Here is a 22456-nt window from a genome sequence, read left to right on the forward strand (position 1 = left end):
TTTTCTACTGTGGGTGGGCAAGAGGTGGATGTCTTTGGGAGGGGAGAGGCCTGGTAGTTCTCATTTTCATTCCTACATCTTTTGCGTGGAAGGCCAATGAACAAGTGTCTAGGGAACAGAGCCGAGGTAGGCCCCCTTGCTCACTCTTCTCCATCCCGAGATTCTTAATCTAGTGCAAGCTGAGCTCCTCCACAAGAATCACTCCCCCAGCGATCCCAAAGTCTCCTTCCTTCACCCCTGCTGGCCCCCTTTCCTTGCTCCCAGACCTTCCATGGAGGGAAGGGCTTTGCCCACTCCACCCCTGCTGTAAAGGGTGTCCTGATCACAAAGCACTGGTCTGGCCCCAGCTGCACGTTGGTGAGCACTACTTATTGATCAGTTCATGGACTGGCTTCCTGATCTCGTTCCCCCCCTCCCCTGCCCAACCGCCCCCTGCCTTTGCAGTTCCCGCCCTTTCCTGGCAGGGACCCTGGGGCAAACACCTACGGGGGTTACAGTTTAGGGCTGGACTCGAACTCTGCACCTCCTGCCCTGCCCCGCCCCCTTACTACCGCCGATGCCACCCCCTCAGTAACGCGGCGCCTGCGCACTGGGTTTTCCCACCCAGAGCCTGGGAGTCTGGCAAGCCTCTGGTTGGGCTCCTAATCTGGGAAGTGCGGGACACCACTGGGCCTCAGCTGCCACTTGGGTAAGATGGGGTCTACCAATCCCAGGGCCCCCTGGGCTCCTCCCGGGGCTCAGTTTCCCTAGGTGTAAGGGAGGGTGGGGGTAGGGAGGCCGCCAAAAGGGGCCCTGGAGAATGCTGGCATCCATGCCCCACCTCTGGGACGCTAAGTCAGCGCCTCCCTTGCCTGTAAAAGGCGCCTGTGGGAGTCCCCTTCCACGCCCCAACCCCATCTTGTGCCTGTTGGGGGCAGAGCAGCGCCTGGACCTCCCCTTCCTCCCCCAGGGTGCCCCTGTGGGTGGCCAAGCCCTCCCCTGGCGCCCCTCGCCCGTCTGCCCTTCCCCTCTCAACCCTGCCCCTCTGAACCCTTCCCCTCTCAACCCTGCCCCTCTGAACCCTTCCCCTCTCAGCCCTTCCCCTCTGAACCCTTCCCCTCTCAACCCTGCCCCTCTCAACCCTTCCCCTCTCAGCCCCGCCCGTCTCAGCCCCGCCCCTCTCAGCCCTTCCCCTCTCAGCCCTGCCCCTCTCGGCCCCGCCCCCTCTCAGCCCTGCCCCTCTCAGCCCCGCCCCCTCTCAGCCCCGCCCCCTCCTCCCCTGCATCGCATCCTGCCATCCCTAGGGGGCAGAGCAGGCTCCTTCCTTTTGTGCTTGGGAACAGTTGAAGCAGGGAGTCCCTGAGGGCCTCCTGGGAGAGGTAGGCCTCGTTTCTCCTCCTTGGTCGTCCTCGGTGGGGGGCCATGGCGCAGGTGTGGGGGGGCCGAGGGGCTGGGGCCTGCGGTGCCCGGTTTCTCATCCATCGCCATCCTGGGGGGCGCTGGGCGTGTCTGGGGGCCGAGCCCCGGGAGGCCGCTTTTCTCACGCTTCCCCATCCTCGGTTGGGGGGAGCAATGGCAGGGGGTGTGGAGGAGGGGCAGAATGCAGCTAGGCCTCGTTTTTTGTCCTCCATCTTTGGGAGGGCCAAGGGGTGGGGGTGGGGGTGGGGGTCATAGCCCCTGTTGGCCTCGTGTCTCATCCTGCGCCATTCTTTGGGTTGAGGGAAGGCCAGTGGGCGGAGATCTGAGGGGAAGGACGTAGGCTGCTAGGCCTGGATTCTCAGCCTGCGCCATTCTCTGGGCGGGCCCACTGGCGCGGGGGTCAGGGCGGGAGTTTGGGGGGGCAGAACCCCGATAGGCCTCCTTTCACGTCCTGCTTCCTTGGGGTTCCGAACCGACCCCAGCAGCCCTGGTTTCTCATCTCTCTCCATGCCCTGGGTGGGGCAGATTCGGGGGCCTGGGGGGGCCAGAGCCCCGGTAGGCCTCGTGTCTCATCCTTCGCCGTATTTTGGGTGGCGGAGGGGGCCAATGGGCGAAGGTCTGTGGGGGGCAGAACCCAGTCGTCTGCACTTGTCATCCTTGGCCATCCTGTGGGGCGGGTGCAATGGGTAGCGGTCTGGGGGAGGCATTCCCCGGTAGGCGTCCTTCCTCACCCTTCTCCATGCTCTGGGGGCTAAGACGTGTGGAGTCTGGGGGGTGGAAGCCCCAAAGGCCGCTTGTGGGGGCCCTGAAGCCTGGATGGTTGTGTTTTCTCCCGTGACTGACTTCCAGGAGCCGCTGCCCCGGGCCCCTCGCGCCTGGCGAGGCCTCACCCAATGGCCATCTACCACCTTGGACAACCGGGAATGGGGTGGTGGGGGGGGGGCAGTGTCTACAGGGCATTCTGCTGAGAGATAGTTAATGTAACCAGATGTTGTGCTATGAGGTTATTTTTCTTCAGTTGTTATGTAAATGAGCTTTCTCGAAGGGCTGAGGACTGCATTTAAGTGAATCGTGGAAAACTAGGTGGAAATGTTATTTACTGATTAATAAGGAAGGAGTTAAGAGACCCCTGGATCGCCCTAGTTCTTGAGGTGACGCTAGTGGCCCACAACTGGTCTGTTGCTGCACAGGAGGGGAGGCCCTAGCTGGTGTCCCTGTCTGGGGGCTTATCTCTCCCTCCCCCAACCTATCCCCAAGAGCTTGCTGCCAAGAGCCCCCTGAAATAGCCACGTTCCTGCTGGGACCTAAGACTGTGTAGGGGGCGCTGGGGAAGGCCCATCCTTCCAATGCCAGGGCAGGGAGAGATGGACTGATCGTCCTGCCACCAGACCTGATCCCCCATTCCTCTCGATCTGCCCAATCAAAGGCAGACAGAACATTGAAATGAGAATCAGGAGATCTGGGTTCTGACCCCTATGCAGAGATAAAAGAGACCTGTGAGATCAAGGATCGTGTTTATCCTCTAAGGGCCTCAGTTTCCCCTTGTAGAAAACGAATCACTGGGACTCAGTGTTCTCTGAGCGAACAAAGTGGTACCTTAGAACCCAAAGAACTGGGGACTGAGCAGTGTGATTAATGGGCATCGGGGAGCTGAACGTTTGGAATCACTGATGTCTTCTGAAGACATAGGTTTTCCCTTTCCTTACGAGAGGTCAGGTGGCATCCTCCAGCAGGATGTAAGCTCTCTGAGGGCCAGAAGGGTTTTCTTCCTCTCCGTGGCTTCCCTAGCCTAATTAGGCCAGTGCCTGCCACCGACAGAAGAGGCACCGTCCGCACGGAGAGGCGGCCAGGAGAGTGAGCACTCCCGGCCATTGGCCCCTCTGTGGCGCCTCACCCTGGGAAACACGCTAGGTCAGGGGAGCTCCCTCTCGTCACTCTCCTGGTTTGGCGGAAACCCCACTCGGTAACCCCCGTGTCTCTTTTTGTTCCAGGTTTGTCCAGGACCAAGACTTAGCTGGTGGAAGGCTCCAAAGGCAAGTGACCCATAGCAATTAAAGCCCAGATGCAGTGGGTGGCAAGACCCGGCCCAGGGCTGTTGGTGTCTGCAGCCATTCAGACTGCCCTGGCCAGGCCTTCCTCTTTTCCCTCCAGGTCCTAGCGAGCTCTCTGCTTTGTCGGGAGGCCCGAGGGACAGTCTCGGTGTGAGCCTAGCTCCCGTCTGGGCTCCTGTCTTGAAACCCCGTGCAGGGGCTTGTGCCTCTGAGCCTCTCTGACCAGGTTGGACCCTGCTCACTGCATCGGGGTGGCGGGGGTAGGGGGCGCTTAGTCAGCCTCTGAGCATCCAAGTGCAGGGGCCCGGATGAAAGGGATGGGGCCTTTCTGCAGAGAGGCAGGGTCTCCGTGACCACTGGCCTTGGCAGGTCTTCTTGGCCGCTTTTGGGTCATGTACGCCAGGGCCAGTCTGTTGAGGTCCATGTAGCCCTTGTTAGAATAAGCTTGTTTCTCACCCAAAGAGGAAGGGAATGCTAAATGGCCCTTAGGAGTGTCAAGTTAGGGAGCCTTGTTTCCAGCCTCACCTTTGTAAACATTGTCCATTCTCTTTATCCCTCTGGACTTAATGGCCACAAACCCAGGGAAGGAGAAAGGAAAGGGATCAAGCCTTTATTCTCACCTGCAACAGGCCAGACTCTGTGCTAAAGTGCTTTCCAGGTAAATAGCTCATTTGCTCTTTACCAAAACCCTGGGAGGTAGGTGCTATTCTCACTCCCATTTTACAGTGGAGCAAAGCGAGCCTGGTCTGGGGCAGCACAGCTCTCAAGTGCCTGAGGCCAGCTCTGGCCTAGGGTTTTCCCGGGGTTGAATGCTGGTGTTTTTGAAGGAAGAGATACCTCGTTTAACCAGGCAGTGACAAAATGGCCCTGCCTGTCCCTCTACACCTTTTCTTTCCCCAGCTGGGGATGTAAATGAAATTGGCTCATCTTTTGTCAGGTGATACCCACCATGCCCCGTTCAGTCCCCCACTGGAAACACCACCTTGTTCAAACCTGTTGCCTGCATTGAACACACCACGTAAATCTGCTGTCTGACCACACGCCCTGAAGCTGATCTCAGTGAAGAAATAGAGCATTTCCCCCCATTTGGTATCACCCCTTTCCATCCTCCCATCCCTGAGTACAAGCTCTCCTTTAAAACAGGTCAGTTTGGTCTCACAGCTCCACTGCCCCTATCCGTGGGTCACACCTTGTTCAGGCTACTAGCACTCAGGAGGCCCTGAGGCCAGGGGCCTCAACCTCCAGTACAAAGGTTTCCCTGAAGGCCCAGTTGACTGAGAAAAGCTCAAAGCAGCATTCTCTCCCTTGCAAGCTATTGTTTCTTCTGATCCGCATTTCCCAATTCCACATGAATGTGGTTTGGGCTTCCCCCACCTCAGGGCACTGTGTGGACTCTGCATCTCAGCAAATCTCTAAGATTCTAATTGCAGAGAAAGTGCCAGACTCCAGAGGGAGGAGTAAGGGGAGTTTTCTCACCTGGGAGCTCAGTAAGGCTAGGAGAGGACAGCTGCAGCCCCTAACCAGCCTGCCTGGAGAGGGGTCCCTTTCCTCATCTGAAAACGACCTCTTCGTCTCCTTTGGCCTCAGTTGCAGGAGATCAGGTCCTGCCTGCCCTTCCTCTGTGGCGGTGACGGCTGAGAAACTTCGTGTACTGTAGGCCATCTGGCCCTCTCCAGCCCAGTGGTTCTGCTTTCCACAGGAGGGAAGCTGAGGGGCTGGGGACCGTGGGGAGGGAGGACTCCCAGGCTAGGCTTTCTCCCCACCTCGTCCCACCTTGCTCCAGCTCTGATGGCTGTGGTGTGCCTTCCTGGGAAGAGGGTGAAAGAAATGTTGCTTGAAATGGCCACAAATGGAGGGGAGTTTGTAGGCCACAAGAGCTGGGCTTCCAGAAGACCAGGGCCAACGGATGTGGCGATGTCCTGGACGGCTTGAAGGAAGGCGATAGTTGAGAAGGAGGAAGAGAAAGGAGCAAGAGGTTGGACTTTCCAGCCATGGCTGGTGACCCAAGCTGGGGAGCCAGGCTGACAAGGGGTACATGGATAGACCCAAAGGCAGAGGAGATTTGTGGAGAGGACAGGCCACCGTTTCAGGCCTTAGGGTCAGCTGCTTTGATAGTCCTGGTACAGGTCGGGGAATGAGAATGGGTGAGGGGGGACAGAAGAAGCAAAGGGGACACAGGAGATCCGGCCTGGGCCAGGCTTGTTTGCTCCTTTCAGGGGCCCTCCTCAGTCTGCTTTCCCCCATCGTCCTCCCTCCTTTGGGGGGTTGCTGAAGGTTGCTCCTAGTGAGCCTAGGTGCCTACTGTCGTTCCCAGGGTCACGCAGCGGCATCCAAGAACGCCCGAGGCAGCAAGAGAAGCTGCCTTGCAGTGAGCGAAAATGAGTACGTGTTCTCGGTTGTCTAAGAAAAAGAAGGAGAAGGCTGCGAGTGTGGAGACCCAGGAGGTCAGAGAAGAGCATGAGGTGAGAGTTGAGGCTGAGGAGAGTGCAGGAGTGGAGAAGAAGGCGCCTTGTGGAGAAGTACCAGGCAGCTGCAGTGGTGCATCAGGTCCCAGTGGTAGCAGTGCCACCTCCGCTGTCCAGATTGGCTCGAGCGTCCAGATGGCATCCCCAGTGCAGATCAGCCCAGGTAGTCAGGTCGGCTCCAGCGTCGACCCTGGCACCATTGTCCAGGTGAAGTCCCGCGGCCGCGGGCGCCCCAGACGCCGTGGGCTCGGGGGCTCTGCCCTCACCAGGGGAGGCCTGCTGCACGAGCAGGGGCAGAGCAGCCCCCATGACCTGACTGCCCTTGATGTCCAGATCAGTGAGCAGGAAGAGATCATCCCCCGTGGGCGAAGCCGAGGCCGCCCGCGTGGCAGCCGTGGGCGTGGTGTGCGTGGGCGCGGCAGCCGTGGGCGTGGGCGCGGCAGCCGTGGGCGTGGGCGCGGCAGCCGTGGGCGAGGCCGCCCCCGTGGTGGAGGCAGCTCCCGGGGCCAAGCCTACCCCCATGGCCAACCCAGCCCCTACAGCCATGCTGGATCTCAGGCTCAAGCAGGGCCCAGTGATGAAGGCAGGCCAGATGACCAGGCCAGGCCCACTGACCAAGCTGGCCCCCGCTCAGCTCAGCCACCTGGGAGGCTCCCACGTGGCAAGAAAGACATGAGGAAATACGACGAGAGAGGCAGGCTGATCGTGAATGGAGAAGACCTCTGCGACTGCCTGCAGAGAATGTGCGTGGGCTGCTTCTACCCGTGCCCCGAGTGCCAGTCCACCAAGTGTGGGCCCACCTGCCGCTGCAACCGAGAGTGGGTTTACGAGGACATTACCGACGAGGGTGGAGAAGTCTTCAGCACCTTCCCGTTTTCCCATGCCAAGTAAGGGCCCGAGCCCCACCTGGCTCTCTGTGTCTCTGTGTCTCTGTGTCCGTGTGTCTCTTCTTCTTGGCCCAGCGTCACTGCCTGGACAAGGAGCTGGGTTGGCAATCTGCACTCCTGCGGGCTCCCTAGCCGCATTGCCGTGAGCACCCCACGACCTTGCCCACACGTTTCTCCCAGATGCCTTTACTCTGAGGCCACATGCAGCTGAAAAACACAAGGCCTTCCACCCGTATGCCCATCCTGCTGGAGATTTCCTACTGAAGTCTCTCCTAACGCTGGTGTTTGGAACTTGTCTTCCACAGAAGGTGCAGTGTCATTCCTACCCTGCCCCTCTTCCTGCCTCAGGTGTCCCTAGAGCCAGGCCAGAGTTCTTCTCCAGGTTCCTCCAAGTCTCTTTCGTTTTTCCGTTAATGCTAGATCACAAAGACAAAGACAAAATCTTCTCCGCCCCCCCCACCCCCCCCCCCCCCGATGTATGCGTTGTCATGTCTGCACGGCCATGTATGTGTCTCTTCTATCTTGTGTCTGTGTTGTTTTGGTTTTGGTTCTGTGGTTCTAGAGTTGAACTCTGACAACTACCACTCGCCTCACTCCTTTTTTGTTCTCATCTTGTTGCAGGTATTAAGGAGCCTGGATTCTCCTGGGACTCTCCTCAGAGTCTCTCTTCTGCAGCTTATGGAGTGGAAAAATATATACAAATATCTTTAAGAAAATTGCCATATCCCAGAGCAGAAGAATATATATTGTTAAAGTGAAAGCAGATGAAAAAGAATAAAAAAAAATTTGTGAAGTTAATTTATCGTTGCTTTCATTTGAGAACAGCAGGCAGGGAGGATGTACCTTCTCTGTCCCGGGCACTGGGCTGAACTGTGGGGAGCCAAGGGCAAAGCTCAAACAGTCCCTGCCCTCAAGCGGTTTCCTTTCAGCCCCTGCTGGCATCTGGCAGATGGAGAAGGGCGCTCTGGCGGTGATCCAGCCTGCCCAGCTGCACCTCTCTGTTCATTCCCCAGAAAGAATGGTAGAGACTGCTAATCTCTCCCCAGGGCAACACACACACACACACAGAGACACACAGACATATACACACAGAGACACACACACACACAGACACACACACACACACACACACACACACACACACACACGACCAGAAGAGGATAAAGAAAGGAGGGGGAATTGGTATGCTGGCCAGGTTTGACACAGCAGCAAAACGGGATGGGGAAGGGCCTCAAGCCCTGTCTTGGGAAGATGGGACAGTGAGTCTGGAGAAGGGAAGACTTGGGCAAGTAGTGGCACTTGCTCACCCTCTTCACAGCTAGGGTGGGCAGCCCTCATTGGAGGGTGGCATGTGGGAGAGGAATGATCCTGCTTCCCTTTGACCCCAGAGGGCCACAAACAGGCAGGATGGCTCGAAATTGCAGGGAGAATTTGACCTGGATGGGAGTGAAAAGGGCTGTGTAGAAGCCTGAGGATTTCCTGCACACTGGATGATTTCAACCAGGTGGGACACAGGATTCACGCCTGTAGCCCATTTACTTTTAAGCCAGAGACACTACTTACACTCTGTCCTCAGTTGCTAAACACTTAAATCTCTCCACACGTGCAATCCAACTTTATTAGTCAGGAAGCGACATGAACCACAGCAGTGTCTCCGCAGGAGCCAGCAACCTGCTTCCTAGGAGGTGGGAGTAAGTATCTTATCTACTGGCAGTCACGGCAAGGTGCCCTCTCCCCAGACGGGGGTCGTGTGTCTCCTGCCAAAGTGAGGTTCAGCAAGTCTCCCTAACTCTGCACTGCCCCTGGGCAAACACTGGCTGCTCAGGGTTCTTTGACTCAGTTGGTCATAGGGAGGCATGAAAGGTTTTTGCCACCAGCAGGTGTATGAACCTAGAAGATGAGTCTTTCAGTGGCATGAATGGTGTGTTGGGTGGGGGAGACAGTGGGCTCGTGCAGTAGTCCATGGGGAGCGCGCTGAGAAGATGCACAGTCACAGCAGGAATGGAGAGGAGGAGACATGCAAGATGTCTATCTAACTGGAATCAGTTAGAGAGAGTGGCCTCTTTCAATAGTTGGAAAATTATGAAACTGTTTACAATCTGGTATCGATTTGCGTGATTGCCTGCTGGTTGATTGTGCCAGGTGCTTCAACCCATGCCCCAGATTCAACTCTCAGAAATGTGGAATCAAGTGCTGCCGCAATCGCGAGTGGGTTTACAATAAGTTGGCAGATGAATCTGGCGAGCTGGTCAGTGACTTTCACTTTGCCTTTCCTAAATAGGGTCCTGGTGACACTTGCCTCCCTTCCTTTGGAGGGTTGAGCTGGCTTTTATTAAAGAGAATTTAAGGACGTGGGCAAAGAGTTGCCATGGTCCTAGTGACAACTGCTCATTCCATCATCAGCAAACAATATCCACGTCCAAATGATTCCATCTTTTAGGGTTTTGGTTTTTGTTTTTCCATAGAAAGGAGAATAAGTCATTCCCCCCTTGTTATCTTTCCAGTTTCAGTTATCACCTCAGCCAGGTCAGACGTGTCTTTAGATTTTGAGAAAAGAAAGGAGCCTGAGTCACTAAAGCCAGGAGTTAACTGTACTTCTTGTGGTCATTAGTGCTTGGTGGTTCAAAAAGACCAATTTAAGTGTTAACTGCTCCTGAACGTGAGAATAAGATCCTATACACCAATTTGGGGCAGACGTTTGCTTGGGACAGTTTTACTTGCTGTTAGGTGGTTGTATTTTAGATTCTTTCTCACTCCTCCACTCTAGTCTTTCACGTTCAGTGATAGTCCAGAAATTGTTAATCTATTCAGATGGCTGCATAACCAAAGTGCATAGGTATTGTTCGAGCAATAGCATTTAAAGAAAAAAAAAAAGTCATTTTGAATTCAAAGCTTGTTTTTAATGTGAAAGAATTCCCTTCACTTCAGCAACCAAGCATGGCTCTAGACCACCATATCCAATGGCGTACAGCTGTGCAGGGAGGCACACCATTAGGGCCAAGGTAGGAAAGATACCCCAACAAGACGCGAAAAAGAGTCACAATCAGCCAGATGTGACTGGAAATGGGTGAATAAAAAATAGGGGCCTTTGGATGTGGCAGTGGCTGCAGCCCTTGGCCTGCAGTCAGGATGACTTATCTTGCTCGATTCAAATTGGGCCCCAGATCCTTCCTAGCTGTGTGCCCTGGGGAAGTCACTTCACCTTGCTTGCGTCTCTTTTCTTATCTGTACAATGAGCTAGAGACCAAAATGTCAAAGCACACCAGTATCTTTGCACAGGTTCTTTTGGATGTCTGCTGGACTTCCCACAATATGCAGCACCCTCGCCTGCTGACACTTGCTGGTTAAGAATGGACAGTGGAGTTGACTTGTTCTGTGTGTATTGGAAAAAGGAAGTAATCACTATGACTTTAATTCTGGTAGACAACAGATGGAAGACACATGTATGGTTTTTGAAAATTTTCTTCTTTTCTTTCCTCATGCTTCCCCTGCCTTCTTCTATTGGATCTGACCCCTCCACCCATAGCCTCAAGTTCCATGGAGAATATTCCCATCCTCTTGGGTCACTGCAGCACCCCCAGGGGTAGACCCACCATCTTAGGGAAGGGGATCTATGATCCCATTCCTGACCTTGAGCAAGCCTCTCAACCTCATGGGGCCTCAATTTTCTCCTCTATAAATGGAGGCAGCTTTGCTAGATTACCTTCATCTTCCAGCCCTAACTCCACCTTGCCCATGCTGGGGCAGAGTAGCTCTTCCCACTTTCCCTCCATGCCCCTGCCTTCCCGGGGGTGCCTCTCTGTCAAACCCTACTCCTCCCCTCTCTCTGCACCTTTCTGGACCCTTGCCTGCATCCTTTGTCCCTAGGGTCTAGAGCAGGCTCCTTCCTTTCTGTGCTTGGGAGTCTTGGAGGCTGGGTGTCAGTCAGGGAGTCCTGAGAGAAGAAGGCCTTGTTTCTCATCCATTCCTCCTCTAGGGGAACAAAGGCTGGGGGTCTGTGGGACAGGCAGAGTCCTGGTAATTCTCATTTTGATTCCTCCATATTTGAGTGGAAGGCCAATGACCAAAGGTCTTGGGAGCCTGGCCCAGGGAGGCCCAGGTGCTCATCCTTTTCCATCCTTCTTGTGGAGAGGAGAGGGGCAGGGATCTGGGGAAGGGGCAGAGCTCTGGAAAGAGCCTCAGGGAAACTGAAGGCAATATTATTGTGCTTCATCTGGGGACTCAGTTCCGATCAGCCCCTTGGCCACCTGGGAATGTCCAGGGCAGCTGTCTACAGGGCATTCACTAGAGGCCATGTGATGTCGTAGGATGTCATTTACATGTTATGCCTTACGGACTGACACATAAATAATGCATACTTGATGAAGGGGCCAAAGGCTTTGAGCTTGGGTGATTGGTGGAGATCCAGGATGGGAAGGTGAGGAACAGGGGCTTGAATGGCCTAAAAGAGTGTCAGCCCCGTGGTCAGTGCCTAATGCAGCAGGTGCACCCAGTATGTTTCCCAGCGATGCCAGGGAACTGGCAAGCAGGCTGGACAGACTGGCTCCTGGGCTGTTCTCTAGATGTGCAGGATCTGGGATGAAATTTGGCTTCTGTGAGCAAGGGCCAGTCCTTCCCCTCCCTGGGCCTCAGTGTTGTCCCCTGTAAAAGGAGGCAGCTTTCCTAGATGACTGTGGGAGGTCCTTTGAGTCCCCAAATCCATCTTTCCCCTAGGGCCTGGGAGAAGAGCAGTGCTCCCCTCCCTCCCTGGAGTTGACTCTCTGGCCCCTCCTTCTCCTGTCTGCCCCTCCCCCTCTCCTCCCCTCCATTACATCCTGCTACCCCTAGAGGGCAGTGCAGGCTTCTTCCTTTCTGTGCTTGGGAAAGCTCGAGACAGGGAGTCTGTGAGGGGCTCCTGCAGAGGTAGGCCTCGTTTCTCATCCTTTGCCATTCTCTGTGGGAGGGGCAATGAGGGAGATCTGAGAGGGCATAACCACAATAGGGTTCATTTCTCATCCTTTTCCATTCTTTAGATGGTAGGGGCCAATGGGTGGGGCTCTGGGGAGACAGAGCTCTGAAGGCACCTTCTGGGGCCTTTGAAGCCTGTGTGATTGTGTTTTATCCCAGGCCTGAGTTCAAGGAGCCTCTCTCTGGCTCAGGCCTCTGGAAGGCCTCACCCAAGGGCCATCTACCCCCTTGGCCAGCCAGGAATGGGGGTGGGGGCATGTGTCTACAGGGCATTCAGCACAGAGTGATCTAATGTAAGAAAATGATGTGTTATGTGGTTATTATTTTATTTACTTATTATGTAAATGGTCTTTCACAAAGGCCTGGGGCTCTGCATTTAGGGGAATCATGAAAACTAGGTGGAAATGTAATTTACTGATTAATAAGAAAGGAGTTAAGAGACCCCTGGCTCATCCTAGGTCCTGGGGAGAGGGAAGTGGCCCACATCTGAGGTACATGACCTCTTGTCTATTGCTGGACAGGAGGGGAGGCCCTACCTGGTGTCCCTGCCTGGGGACTTATTCCTCCCTCCCACAGTCTATCCCCATTGGCTTGCTGCCAAGAGCCCCCTAAAATGGCCATGTTCCTGCTGGGCCCTTAAACTGCATAGGGGGCCACTGAGAGGGTCCATCCTTTCAGGGACAGGATAGGAAGAGATAGGCTGATCATCCTGCCACTGGACCTAATCCCCGCCCCCACTCCCCCCATGCTCTCCACCTGCCCAATCAAAGACAGAACATTGAACTGAGAATCAGGACATCTGGGTTCTGACCCCTGTCCAGACATGAAAGAAACGTGTGAAATCAAGGAGAGTGTTTAGCCTCTAAGGGCCTCAGACATAGGTTTTCCCTTTCCTCACATGAGGGCAGGTGGTATCCCCCAGCAGCATGTAAGCTCCCTAAGGGCCAGAAGGGTTTTGTTGTTCGCTTTGGCTCTCTTGGCACCATCCACATGTGGACTCTGCCAGGAGAGTGAGCACTCCTGGCCCCTCTGTGGAGTCTCACCCTGGGAAACACACTAGGTCAGGGGAGCTCCTTCTGGTGACTCTCCTGGTTTGGCAGAAACCCCATTCATTAACTCCCATGTCTCTTTTTGTTCCAGGTTTGTCCAGGACAAAGACTTAGCTGGAGGAAAACTCTAAAGGCAAGTTACCCATAACAAATAAAGCCCAGATGCAGTGGGTGGCAAGATCCAGGCCCAGGGCTGTTAGTATCTGCAGCCATTCAGCTCACTGCCCTAGCCAGGTCTTCCTCTTCTCCCTCCCACCCCTAGCGAGCTCTCTGTTTTGTAGGGAGTTCTCTGGGACATTCCCAGTGTGAGCCCAACTCCATTATGGGCTTCCGTCCTGGAGCCTCAGGCAAGGGCTTCTGTCTCTGAGTCTCCCTGCCCAAGGCTGCCCCAGCTCACTGCCTCGGGGAGGGGGAGAGATTGGGGGATCATTCAGCATCTGAGGATTCTGAGTGCAGGGGCCCAGATGAAAGGGGTGGGGCCTTTCTGCAGAGAGGGAGGGTCTCCATGACCATTGGCCCTGGCAGGCCTTCTTCGCCTTTTTGGGATCATGTACCCCAGGGACAGTCTGTTGAGGTCCATGTAGCCCTTGTCAGAATAAGCTTGTTTCTCACTCAAAGAGGAAGGAAATGTTAAATTGCCCCTAGGAGTGTCCAGTTAGGGAGCCTTGCTTCCAGCCTCCCCTTGGCACACATTTTCACTTCTCTTAATTCCTGTGGACTTAATCACCATAAATCTAGGGAAGGAGAAAGGAAAGGGTACAGGCCTTTATTCCCACTTGCAATGGGCCAGGCTCTGTGCTAAAGTGCTTTCCAAATAAATAGCTCATTTGATCTTTTCCACAACCCTGGGAGGCAGGTGCTATTCTCATGCCCATTTTACAGCTGAGCAAACTGAGGCTGGTCCAGGGTAGCACAGCTAGGAAGTCCCTGAGGCCAGCTCTGACCTCCCGTCTTCCTTGCGTTAAATTGCTCCTGTTTTTGAAGGCACAGATATCTTGTTTAACAGCAGTGACAAAATGGCCCTGCCTGTCCCTCTACACCTTTTCTTTCCCCAGCTGGGGATGTAAATGACATTTGCTCATCTTTTGTCAGGTGATACCCACCATGCCCCCTTCACTCCCCCACTGGAAACACCGCCTTGTTCAAACCTATTGTCTGCATTGAACACACCATGTAAATCTGCTGTCTGACCACATGCACTTAAGTTAATTTCAGTGAAGAAATAGACCATTTCCCCCATTTGTTATCACCCCTTTCCATCCTCCCATCCCCGAGTACAAGCTCTCCTTTAAAACACATCAGTTTGGTCTGGCAGATCCACTGCACCTATCAGTGGGTCACACCTTGTTCAGGCTACTAGCTCTCAGGAGGCCCTGAGACCAGGGGCCTCAACCTCCAATACAAAGGTTTCCCTGAAGGCCCAATTGCCTGAGAAAACCTCAAAGGAGCATTCTCTCCCTTGCAGACTATTGTTTCTTCTGATCAGCATTTCCCAAAGTACAGAGAAAGTGCCAGACTCCAGAGGGAGGAGTAAGGGGAGTTTTCTCACCTGGGAGCTCAGTAAGGCTAGGAGATGACAGCTCTAGTCCCTAACCAGCCTGCCTGGAGAGTGGCCCTTGTTTAATGGGAAAACTGCCCTTCATCTCCTTTGACCTCTGTTCCTGAAGACTGGGTCCTGCCTGCCCTACCCCTGTGGCAGGGATGGCTCAGCAGCTTCATGCACTGGAGCTCATCTTCCTCTCTCCAGCCCAGTGGTTCTGCTTTCCACAGGAAAGAAGCCAAAGGGCTGGAGATGGAGTTGGGAGGCTCCCAGAGTCGCCTTTCTCCTCACCTCCTCCCACCTTGCTCCAGCTCTGATGCTGTGGTTTCCCTTACAGTGAATGGGGTGAAAGAAATGGTACTTGAAATGGTCACAGATGGAGGGGAGTTTGTCGGTCAAGGAGCTCAGCTTCCAGAAGACCAGTACCAATGAGTCAAGCCTGGAAGGCTTAGAGTAAGGTGAAGGTTGAGGAGGAGGAGAAACGAGCAGTAGGCTGGCCTTTCCAGACATGCCTGGGAGATTGGGTGGCCCACACTGGAGAGCCAGGGTCACAAGGGGATAGATACACACAAAGGAAGAGCTGATCTGTGGAGAGGATAGGCCACCCTCTCAAGTCTTACTATCAGCTGCTTTGATGGTCCTGGTACAAGTGGGAGAATGAGAATTGGGAAGGGGGGAAACAAAATGCAAAGGGGAAAGAGGAGATATGACCTGAGCCAGACTTAGCTCCTCCTTTCAGGTGACCTCCTCAATCTGGTTTCCCCCATCCTACTTTTCCCTCATTTGGGGAGGTGCTCAAGGAACTCCCTGTTTGCAGAGGCCTAGCTGAGGCTCCATACCTAGCCAGTACCCTTGTCCCATGTACTTTCTCGGTCCCTGAATCTAATGTCCCTCCATGCTAGTGTACATAACCTGGCTTCTAGTGACCCTATGTGTCTACTGTCCTTCCTAAGGTATACCGCAGCCACTTCCAAGAGTGCTTGAGGCAGCAAGAGAAGCTACCTTCCAGTGACGGAAAATGAGCACCTGTTCTCCGTTGTCTAAGAAAAAGGACAAGGTTGTGAGTAAATCAGTTCACCTCATGAAGAAGCAGGTCGAGATGGAGGTGGTCGAAGATGAGCATCAGGTGACAATTGAGGCTGAGAAGAAGGCAAGAGCCCAGAAGAAGAAGCTGACTGCTGGGGAGAAAAAAGGCAAGGATGGTGCTGCAGCAGGGGCCCGTGGTGGTACTGGCGACTGTGGCAGAGATGGTGACCGTGGCCGAGGTGCTGGCCTCAGAGGACGTGGTGGCCGTGGCAGAGGTGTTAGCCACAGTAGAAGTGGTGGCCGCGGTGGAGCTGCTGGCCGGGGCCGAGGTAGTGGCCGTGGCCAAGGAAGGGCCCGTGGCCGAGGTGGTTCCCGTGGCCGAGCTCGCCCCTGGGGCCTTGTTGACCAAGCCACGCCCTGTAACCAATCCGGGCCCTATGACCAAGTTGGCCCCTATGACCAAGCCAAGTGCGATGACCAAGTTGGGTCCTGTGACCAAGCCGGGCCTGATGACCAAGTTGGGACCTACGACCAAGCCAAGCCCGATGACCAAGTTGAGACCTATGACCAAGCCAAGCCCAATGACCAAGTTGGACCCGATGACCAAGTTGGGCTCGATGACCAAGCCAAGCCCGATGACCAAGTTGGGCCTGATGACCAAGCCAGGTCTGATGATCAAGCCAGGCCTGATGACCAAGCCAAACCTGATGACCAAGTTGGGCCCTCTGACCAAGCCAGGCCTGATGACCAAGCCAGGCCTGATGACCAAGCCAAACCTGATGACCAAGTTGGGCCCTCTGACCAAGCCAAGCCCGATGACCAAGTTGGGCCCGATGACCAAGCTGGGCCTCATGACCAAGCTGGCCCCCACTCAGCTCAACCACTTTTGAGGGTCCCACGTGGCTGGAGAGGCATGAGGAGATACGACGAGAAAGGCAGGCTGAATATGAATGGAGAAGATCTCTGTAACTGCCTGAAGAAAGAGTGTGTGGGCTGCTTCTATCCGTGCTCCCAGTGCCAGTCCACCAAGTGTGGGCCCACCTGCCGCACCAATTGGATGTGGGTTTACGAGGCCATTCTGAACGAGAGTAGAATAGTGGTCAACTCCTTCCCGTATCCCCTACATAAGTAAGGGCCCAAGCCCCCCCTGGCTGTCTGTGTCTCTGTGCCTGTGTCTCTGTGTCTGTGTGTCCATGTGACTCTTCTTCTTGGTTCAGCATCACTGCCTGGACAAGGAGCTGGGTTGGCAATCTGCACACCTGCTGCTCCCTAGCAGCATTGCCATGAGCACCCCACGAGGTTGCCCACCTGCTTCTCTCAGATGCCTTTACTCTGAGGCCAGAAGCAGGTAAAGAGGGAGCTAAAAGGCAGGGCTTCCACCTGTAGGGCATCCCGCTGGAGATTTCCTACTGAATTCTCTCCTAACGCTGATGTTTGGAACTTGAGAATTGTCTTCCACAGAAGGTGCAATGTCATTCCTACCCTGCCCCTCTTCCTGCCTCAGGTGTCCCTAGAGCCAGGCCAGAATTCTTCTCCAGGTTCCTCCAAGTCTCTTTCATTTTTCCATTAATGCTAGATGACAAAGAACAAAGACAAAATCTCTCCCCCACCTCTCATGTATGTGTTGTCATGTCTACACGACCATGTACGTGTCTGTTCTATCTTGTGTCTGTGTTGTTTTGGTTTTGGTTCTGGGGTTCTAGAGTTGGACTCTGACAACTACCACCGCCTAACTCCTTTTTTGCTTTCATCTTGTTGCAGGTATTAAAGGAGCCTGGATTCTCCTGGGACTCTCCTCAGAGTCTCTCTTCTGCAGCTTATGAAGTGGAAAAATATATACCTATATCTTTAAAAATTATGAGATTCCACAGCAGAAGAATATATATTGTTAAAGTGAAAGCAGATGCAAAAGAATAAAAAAAATTTGTGAAGTTAATTTATCGTTGCTTTTATTTGAGAACATAAGGCAGGGAGGATGCACCTTCTCTGTGCCAGGCACTGGGGTATACACTGGGGAGCCAAGGGCAAAGCTCAAACAGTCCCTGCCCTCAGGGAGTTTCCTTTCAGCCCCTGTTGGCACCTGGTAGAAGGAGAAGGACGCTCTGGCAGTGATCCAGCATGCCCAGCTATACGTCTCTGTTTATTTTCCAGAAAGAGTGGTAGAGACTGCTAGGCTCTCCTGAGGACAACATTCACCCCCCCACCCCCACACACACACATTAACACAGACAAAGAGGGATGAGGGAGAGGAATGGGAGCAAAGATCCATAGGGCACAGAAGAGGGATAAAGAAGGGAGGGGGGTTGGTGAGCTGGTCAGGTTCCATACGGGAACAAAACAGGATGGGGAAGGGCCTGTGTTGGAAAGATGGGACAGTGAGTCTGGAGAAGGGAAGACTTGGGCAAGCAGTGGGACCTACTCATCCTCTTCCCAGCAACTATGGGCAGCCCTCACTGGAAGGTGGCATGTGGGAAAGGAATGACCCTTCTTCCCTTTGACCCTAAAGTGTCAGAAGCAGGCGGGATGACTGGAAATATCAGGGGGACTGTGGTCTGGATGGGAGTGGAAAGGGCTGTCCTGGACCCTGGGGACTTCCTGCACACTGGAGGTTTTCAAGCAAAGTGGGACACCTGATTCATGCCCGTAGCCCATTTACTTTTAAGGCAGAGACACTGCTTGCACTCTGTCCTCCATTACTAAACACTGAAAGCTCTCCACACGTGCAGTCCAGCTTTATTAGTCAGGAAGCAACATGAACCAGAGCAGTGTCTCCAAAGGAGCCAGCAACTTGCTCCCTAGAAGGCGCAGTAAGTATCTTATCTACTGGTAGTCGCAGCAAGGTGCCCTCTCCCCAGACGGGGGCCGTGTGTCTCCCTCTGAAGTGGACGGCCAGCAAGTCTCCCTAACTCTGCACTGCCCGTGGGCAAGCACTGGCTGCTCAGGGTTCAAGGGTGGGGAAAACAGGAGCGTCTCAGTGGGACCAGGCTACTGGCTGGGGCCTCCAGGCCTTTGCCTCGCACTGTCCATGTGTGCTCTCTTTTGTTTGGTGTGTACATCACTGCAGTGGTTGTTCGTCACCTGAATTACTGATAAAGTTCTGTGTTCATTGTAGTTTTCCTTTCTTTGCTGGTCCGTCCAATCAGAGGGTGTCACATACACTTCCCAGTTGAACACATGAGTGTCCTCTTCTAGATCCTAAGGTACAAGTGATTGTCTTGTAGTGAAAAACAGCTTCCTCAAAGGCTCTCCATCACCCTCACACAGACTTCATCTCAATGAGGCAGTGAAACTTCTGCCCACACAGGAGCTAGATGGCCGATTTTCTCTCATGTTGTCCTCCTCATGGGCTGGGCTGAGCTGTATGAATGTCCCTTTCAGTTCTCAAATTCCTTCATTTTCTGGGAAAAGAGACAACAATATCCATGCCAATAAGGACTTTCCCTGAAGGCTGCAGAACTGCAAAAGAAAGGGGAGCTCCTCTGATCTCTCTGATCTCTTCTGGTTTCCAGCCATCCCAGTCCATTGCTGTGACTTGGAAGCCCTCACCAGAGCCAGACAAGCCACTACTAAATAAGTGCAATCAGCCTTTAGTCTGGGCACATTTTCCTTCATCCAAGTGAATGTTGGACAGCTAAAAGTTTTCCTGGGGGAGGAAATCAGAGGGCAAGGCAGAGGCAACACAAAGAGATAGCCAGAATGGTTGCCAGATGGAGAAGCCTCTCATCAGCTTTGGCATCCCCAGCTCCCTGGTCACTCCTGACTGGGTTGGAGACAGCTAGGACATTGTCTTGCCTTAACAACAAATTCAGTACTCCAATACGTCCCCAGGTGCCTGTGCCACTGTCACACAATGGACCTTTTAGCCATCCAACCCTTCCCAAAGTAATGACCCAAATTCTAGGACAGTTTGCCTCCTGGAGCATCCCTCAGAGTCTCTTCACGCCCAGGGTTTTGCAGGGTGGGTCAGGGGCATTGACCTGTCACAGATCTGATTATATATCTCTATCTATCTGTCTATCTAGCTATCTATCTGTCTATCTGTCTGTCTATCTTTCTATCTATCTATTGGCCATCCCGATCTATCTATCTATCTGTCTGTCTGTCTATCTATCTATCTATCTATCTATCTATCTATCTATCTATCTATCTATCTATCTATCTACATCTTCGCCCCCAAAGGACTGTGACTCTTTTCTCTCCCTTACCTTGCCCTCCAGCAGACCAGGGACCCACATGTCCCAGCCTGGGCAGTGACCACATACATGGTCATTGAATTAAACTTGTTCATTTCTGCTCTCCTTTGCTCTAAAGCACGTCCACCTTTCTGTCCTCCATCTGTTCTGTGCTAATTTGCAATCATTCAGTCATGCCACCAAAGGGTCCCTAAGGTCCAGGCCATGTGCGACTTGTATCCCCCACTATAGACTGTAGGTCTTTTGAGAACCAGTCCATGGGGATTGCCCACACACATTCCTGGTCTATTACTGTGGGAGGCATTGTCTCAGGGAGTCACCTGGGTCCCTAAAAGGTCATGTGACTTGCTCCAGGCCACCTCAGTCCCTTTGCCCTCCCTGGCCAGATGACTTTGGTAGCTGGGCCTTCTGGTATTCATTCAGGACCAAGTCATGTCTAAAGTCCCAGTTCCTGTGAAGACCTTCATTGGGACAGAACCTTTGGTTCTTTTGGTATTGTGCTTCTGTTTACTCCTGTGATGAGACGACTCACAGAACTGTCTGACCTGCTCAGAGCGCCAGAGCCTTACATCTCACAGAGAGAAGCAGAAGCCACAAGCCACCATCATTTAATACAGGCTCAGAACTCATCAAGGTAGAAGATTCACGGAAATCATTCCTATGAATCACTTTCACCCACACTGGCAAACTTGCCTACACGATGTACGCTGAAGTCTTTCAAGAAAGCTGGAAGCTGGAGTTCAGGTGGGACACCTTGGGAGGATTTGGGATCCCTCTGGCATTGCAATCAGGCTTGCCACCATGGGGCCAACATTCATAGGGTACAACCCGGAAATAACGAGCATGTTGCAAATGTTACCTGAGTAGTGGACTAGAGACATATATAAGAAAACAGCAGGGAGAGAGGGTTACAGTCAAAGATACTTTTTCCATTTGATGTAGTGGGGCGATCAGTGTGGAGAAGGTAACTTTTGAATAGGATTTTACAGGGTGGTAGGAATTGCACATGTGAAAGGAGGAGAGGGCAGGACAGGGAGAGGAATCCTGGCAGGGAGAACAAAGGCACAGAGGAGGTGGAAAAGAGCTGGGAGTGGTGGGTCCAAGAAAAGAGAGGTGACCATTTTGCCTGGAGCCTAGACTAGCTCAGTGGGGTGCCTGCGATAAGATAGGAAAGAAAAGGGAGTGCCAGATTGCAGAGAGCCTCGATTACCAGGAAAAGAGGTTGAGCTTCTTTGACTCAATTGTCCATAGGAAGCCATGGAAGGTTTTTGAGCAGAGCAAAGCCAATACCATTGATCATCATCATCAATGAAGATGAGTCTGGCATTGGCATGAAAGATACGTTGGATGGGGGAGAGAGTGGGCTCTTGCAGTAGTCCATGGGGAGCCCAATGAGAAGATGCACAGTCACAGCAGAAATAGAGAGGAGGAGACACATACAAGATTTCTGCAGCAGGGAGCTGGAATCAGTCAGAGTTGATACATGATGGGGATGTGAGAAGTGAGAGAGAAAAGAGCTTGATTAAAGATTTGAACAGGGGCCACTGGAAATTATAGTGAAGTCAGGAGATGCAGCTGCTTTATGGGAAAGATGCTGGGCTGGCTTGTGTGGTCAGTGACATGTCTGTGTCGTGATGTGCTGAAAACTGTTGGCTGTGTGGGGACGGAGCTCCGAAGAGAGGTCATCTGTGGGGAGGTGCTAGGTGAAGCTGGGGAGTGAGGAAGTTTCTCAAGGGACGAGTGTGGATGGAGGAAGGCTAGAGGCAGCACCTTAAGAGATCTGGAAGAGGATGATTTGCCCTACAGGGGAACCAAGACGCATCACTTGGGAGCAGTAGGATGAGAACCGGAAGGTGGTGTTGTCTATAAGACCAGGGGATGGGGGAGAGTGATGATCCAGGGTGTGTCCAATGCTGCTTAGGGTTTCCAGAGAATGAGGACTGAGAAAAAGGCCATTTTACAGGAATTTGGAAAAGTGTGGAGATCTGTCTAATCTGATGCAAAGGGAAGTGAAGAGAACTAGGGGAACAGTGTGATGAGTTAACACGATACTTATCAAGGGAGAGAGAAGTACCTCAGACAGGCCCCAAACCTGGGAGTGAGGTAGAGATCCATTCTGAACCACATGTGTATGCCCGGACGTGGCTTCCCAGACGAGTCCAAAGTGTTTACATGCTATTTTTGCTGACAGTAGATACTTTCTGGGATTTCTGAGAAGGAGGGGAGCTATGATGATGGGTGGCCATGGACAGGGAGGAAATTATATTTTAATCATTGATATAAAGTAATTAACTGTCAGTTGTTATGAACCAGTTATTAGGCTTTCAATAAAACACTTTTTTTTCCTAAAAAGAAAAGACCCTACGGATAAGTTTTCCTGATTTTCAGCAATCTCTTCTGCTCTTTCCTTTTGTGTCTTTTAAATTATTATTTATTAGGAAATGGTGATCTGGGACACCATAGGGGAAGAGACATTGAGAGCAATGTCGGTTATGTAAAAGCAGAAAGAAGCAATTAAATTTTTTTTAAATGTTTAAAAGATCAGGCCATTAGCTTTGGTCATTAGAAGGTCATCAGTGAACTCTGGGAGAGCAGTTTCAGGAGAGCTTTGAGGGAAGAACCCAGAGGAGAGTGGCGAGTGAGCAAACTGAAACACTGAGGGAACATTGAGTCACCCTTTTGGAAGAGTTGGAAAATGAAAGGGACGAGAGATGTAGGATGGTAGAAAGGTCAAGGACGCAGTGTGTAGGGCACTTCCAATAGATATAACTTTAGATAATCTTTGCTTTAAGAAATATGCAAGTGATGTTTGTCAATAAGGTATTTCCTTCACAAACACATTTGGCTGAATTCAGGTTAAAATCTCATGCAAAGGACTTTTGATCTGAAGTCCCAGTCAT

At 52.9% G+C, this 22456-nt stretch overlaps 2 protein-coding genes across 2 annotated transcripts; both read left to right on the plus strand.

Annotated features, from left to right (window-relative positions):
* The first annotated feature begins 1232 nt into the window (after positions 1-1232).
* Positions 1233-7599, plus strand: LOC140516131 (uncharacterized). Its single transcript, XM_072627106.1, has 4 exons — positions 1233-1358; positions 3390-3431; positions 5764-6801; positions 7423-7599. The coding sequence occupies exons 3-4, from the start codon at positions 5828-5830 to the stop codon at positions 7427-7429; spliced, it is 981 nt and encodes a 326-aa protein (XP_072483207.1). The 5' UTR covers positions 1233-1358; positions 3390-3431; positions 5764-5827; the 3' UTR covers positions 7430-7599.
* Positions 7600-11636: 4037 nt separating this feature from the next.
* On the plus strand, positions 11637-17299 carry LOC140516132 (uncharacterized). Its single transcript, XM_072627107.1, has 4 exons — positions 11637-11703; positions 12889-12930; positions 15291-16491; positions 17125-17299. Exons 3-4 carry the CDS (start codon positions 15356-15358, stop codon positions 17129-17131), a joined length of 1143 nt encoding a protein of 380 aa, XP_072483208.1. The 5' UTR covers positions 11637-11703; positions 12889-12930; positions 15291-15355; the 3' UTR covers positions 17132-17299.
* The last annotated feature ends 5157 nt before the right edge of the window (positions 17300-22456 follow it).

This window comes from Notamacropus eugenii, chromosome X (genome assembly GCF_028372415.1).
Source record: "Notamacropus eugenii isolate mMacEug1 chromosome X, mMacEug1.pri_v2, whole genome shotgun sequence".
NCBI lineage: Eukaryota > Metazoa > Chordata > Mammalia > Diprotodontia > Macropodidae > Notamacropus > Notamacropus eugenii.

Excerpts from the sequence above, each read along its gene's own strand:
- LOC140516131 (XM_072627106.1), top strand. The coding sequence starts at position 5,828 with ATGAGTACGTGTTCTCGGTTGTCTAAGAAAAAGAAGGAGAAGGCTGCG.
- LOC140516132 (XM_072627107.1), top strand. The coding sequence starts at position 15,356 with ATGAGCACCTGTTCTCCGTTGTCTAAGAAAAAGGACAAGGTTGTGAGT.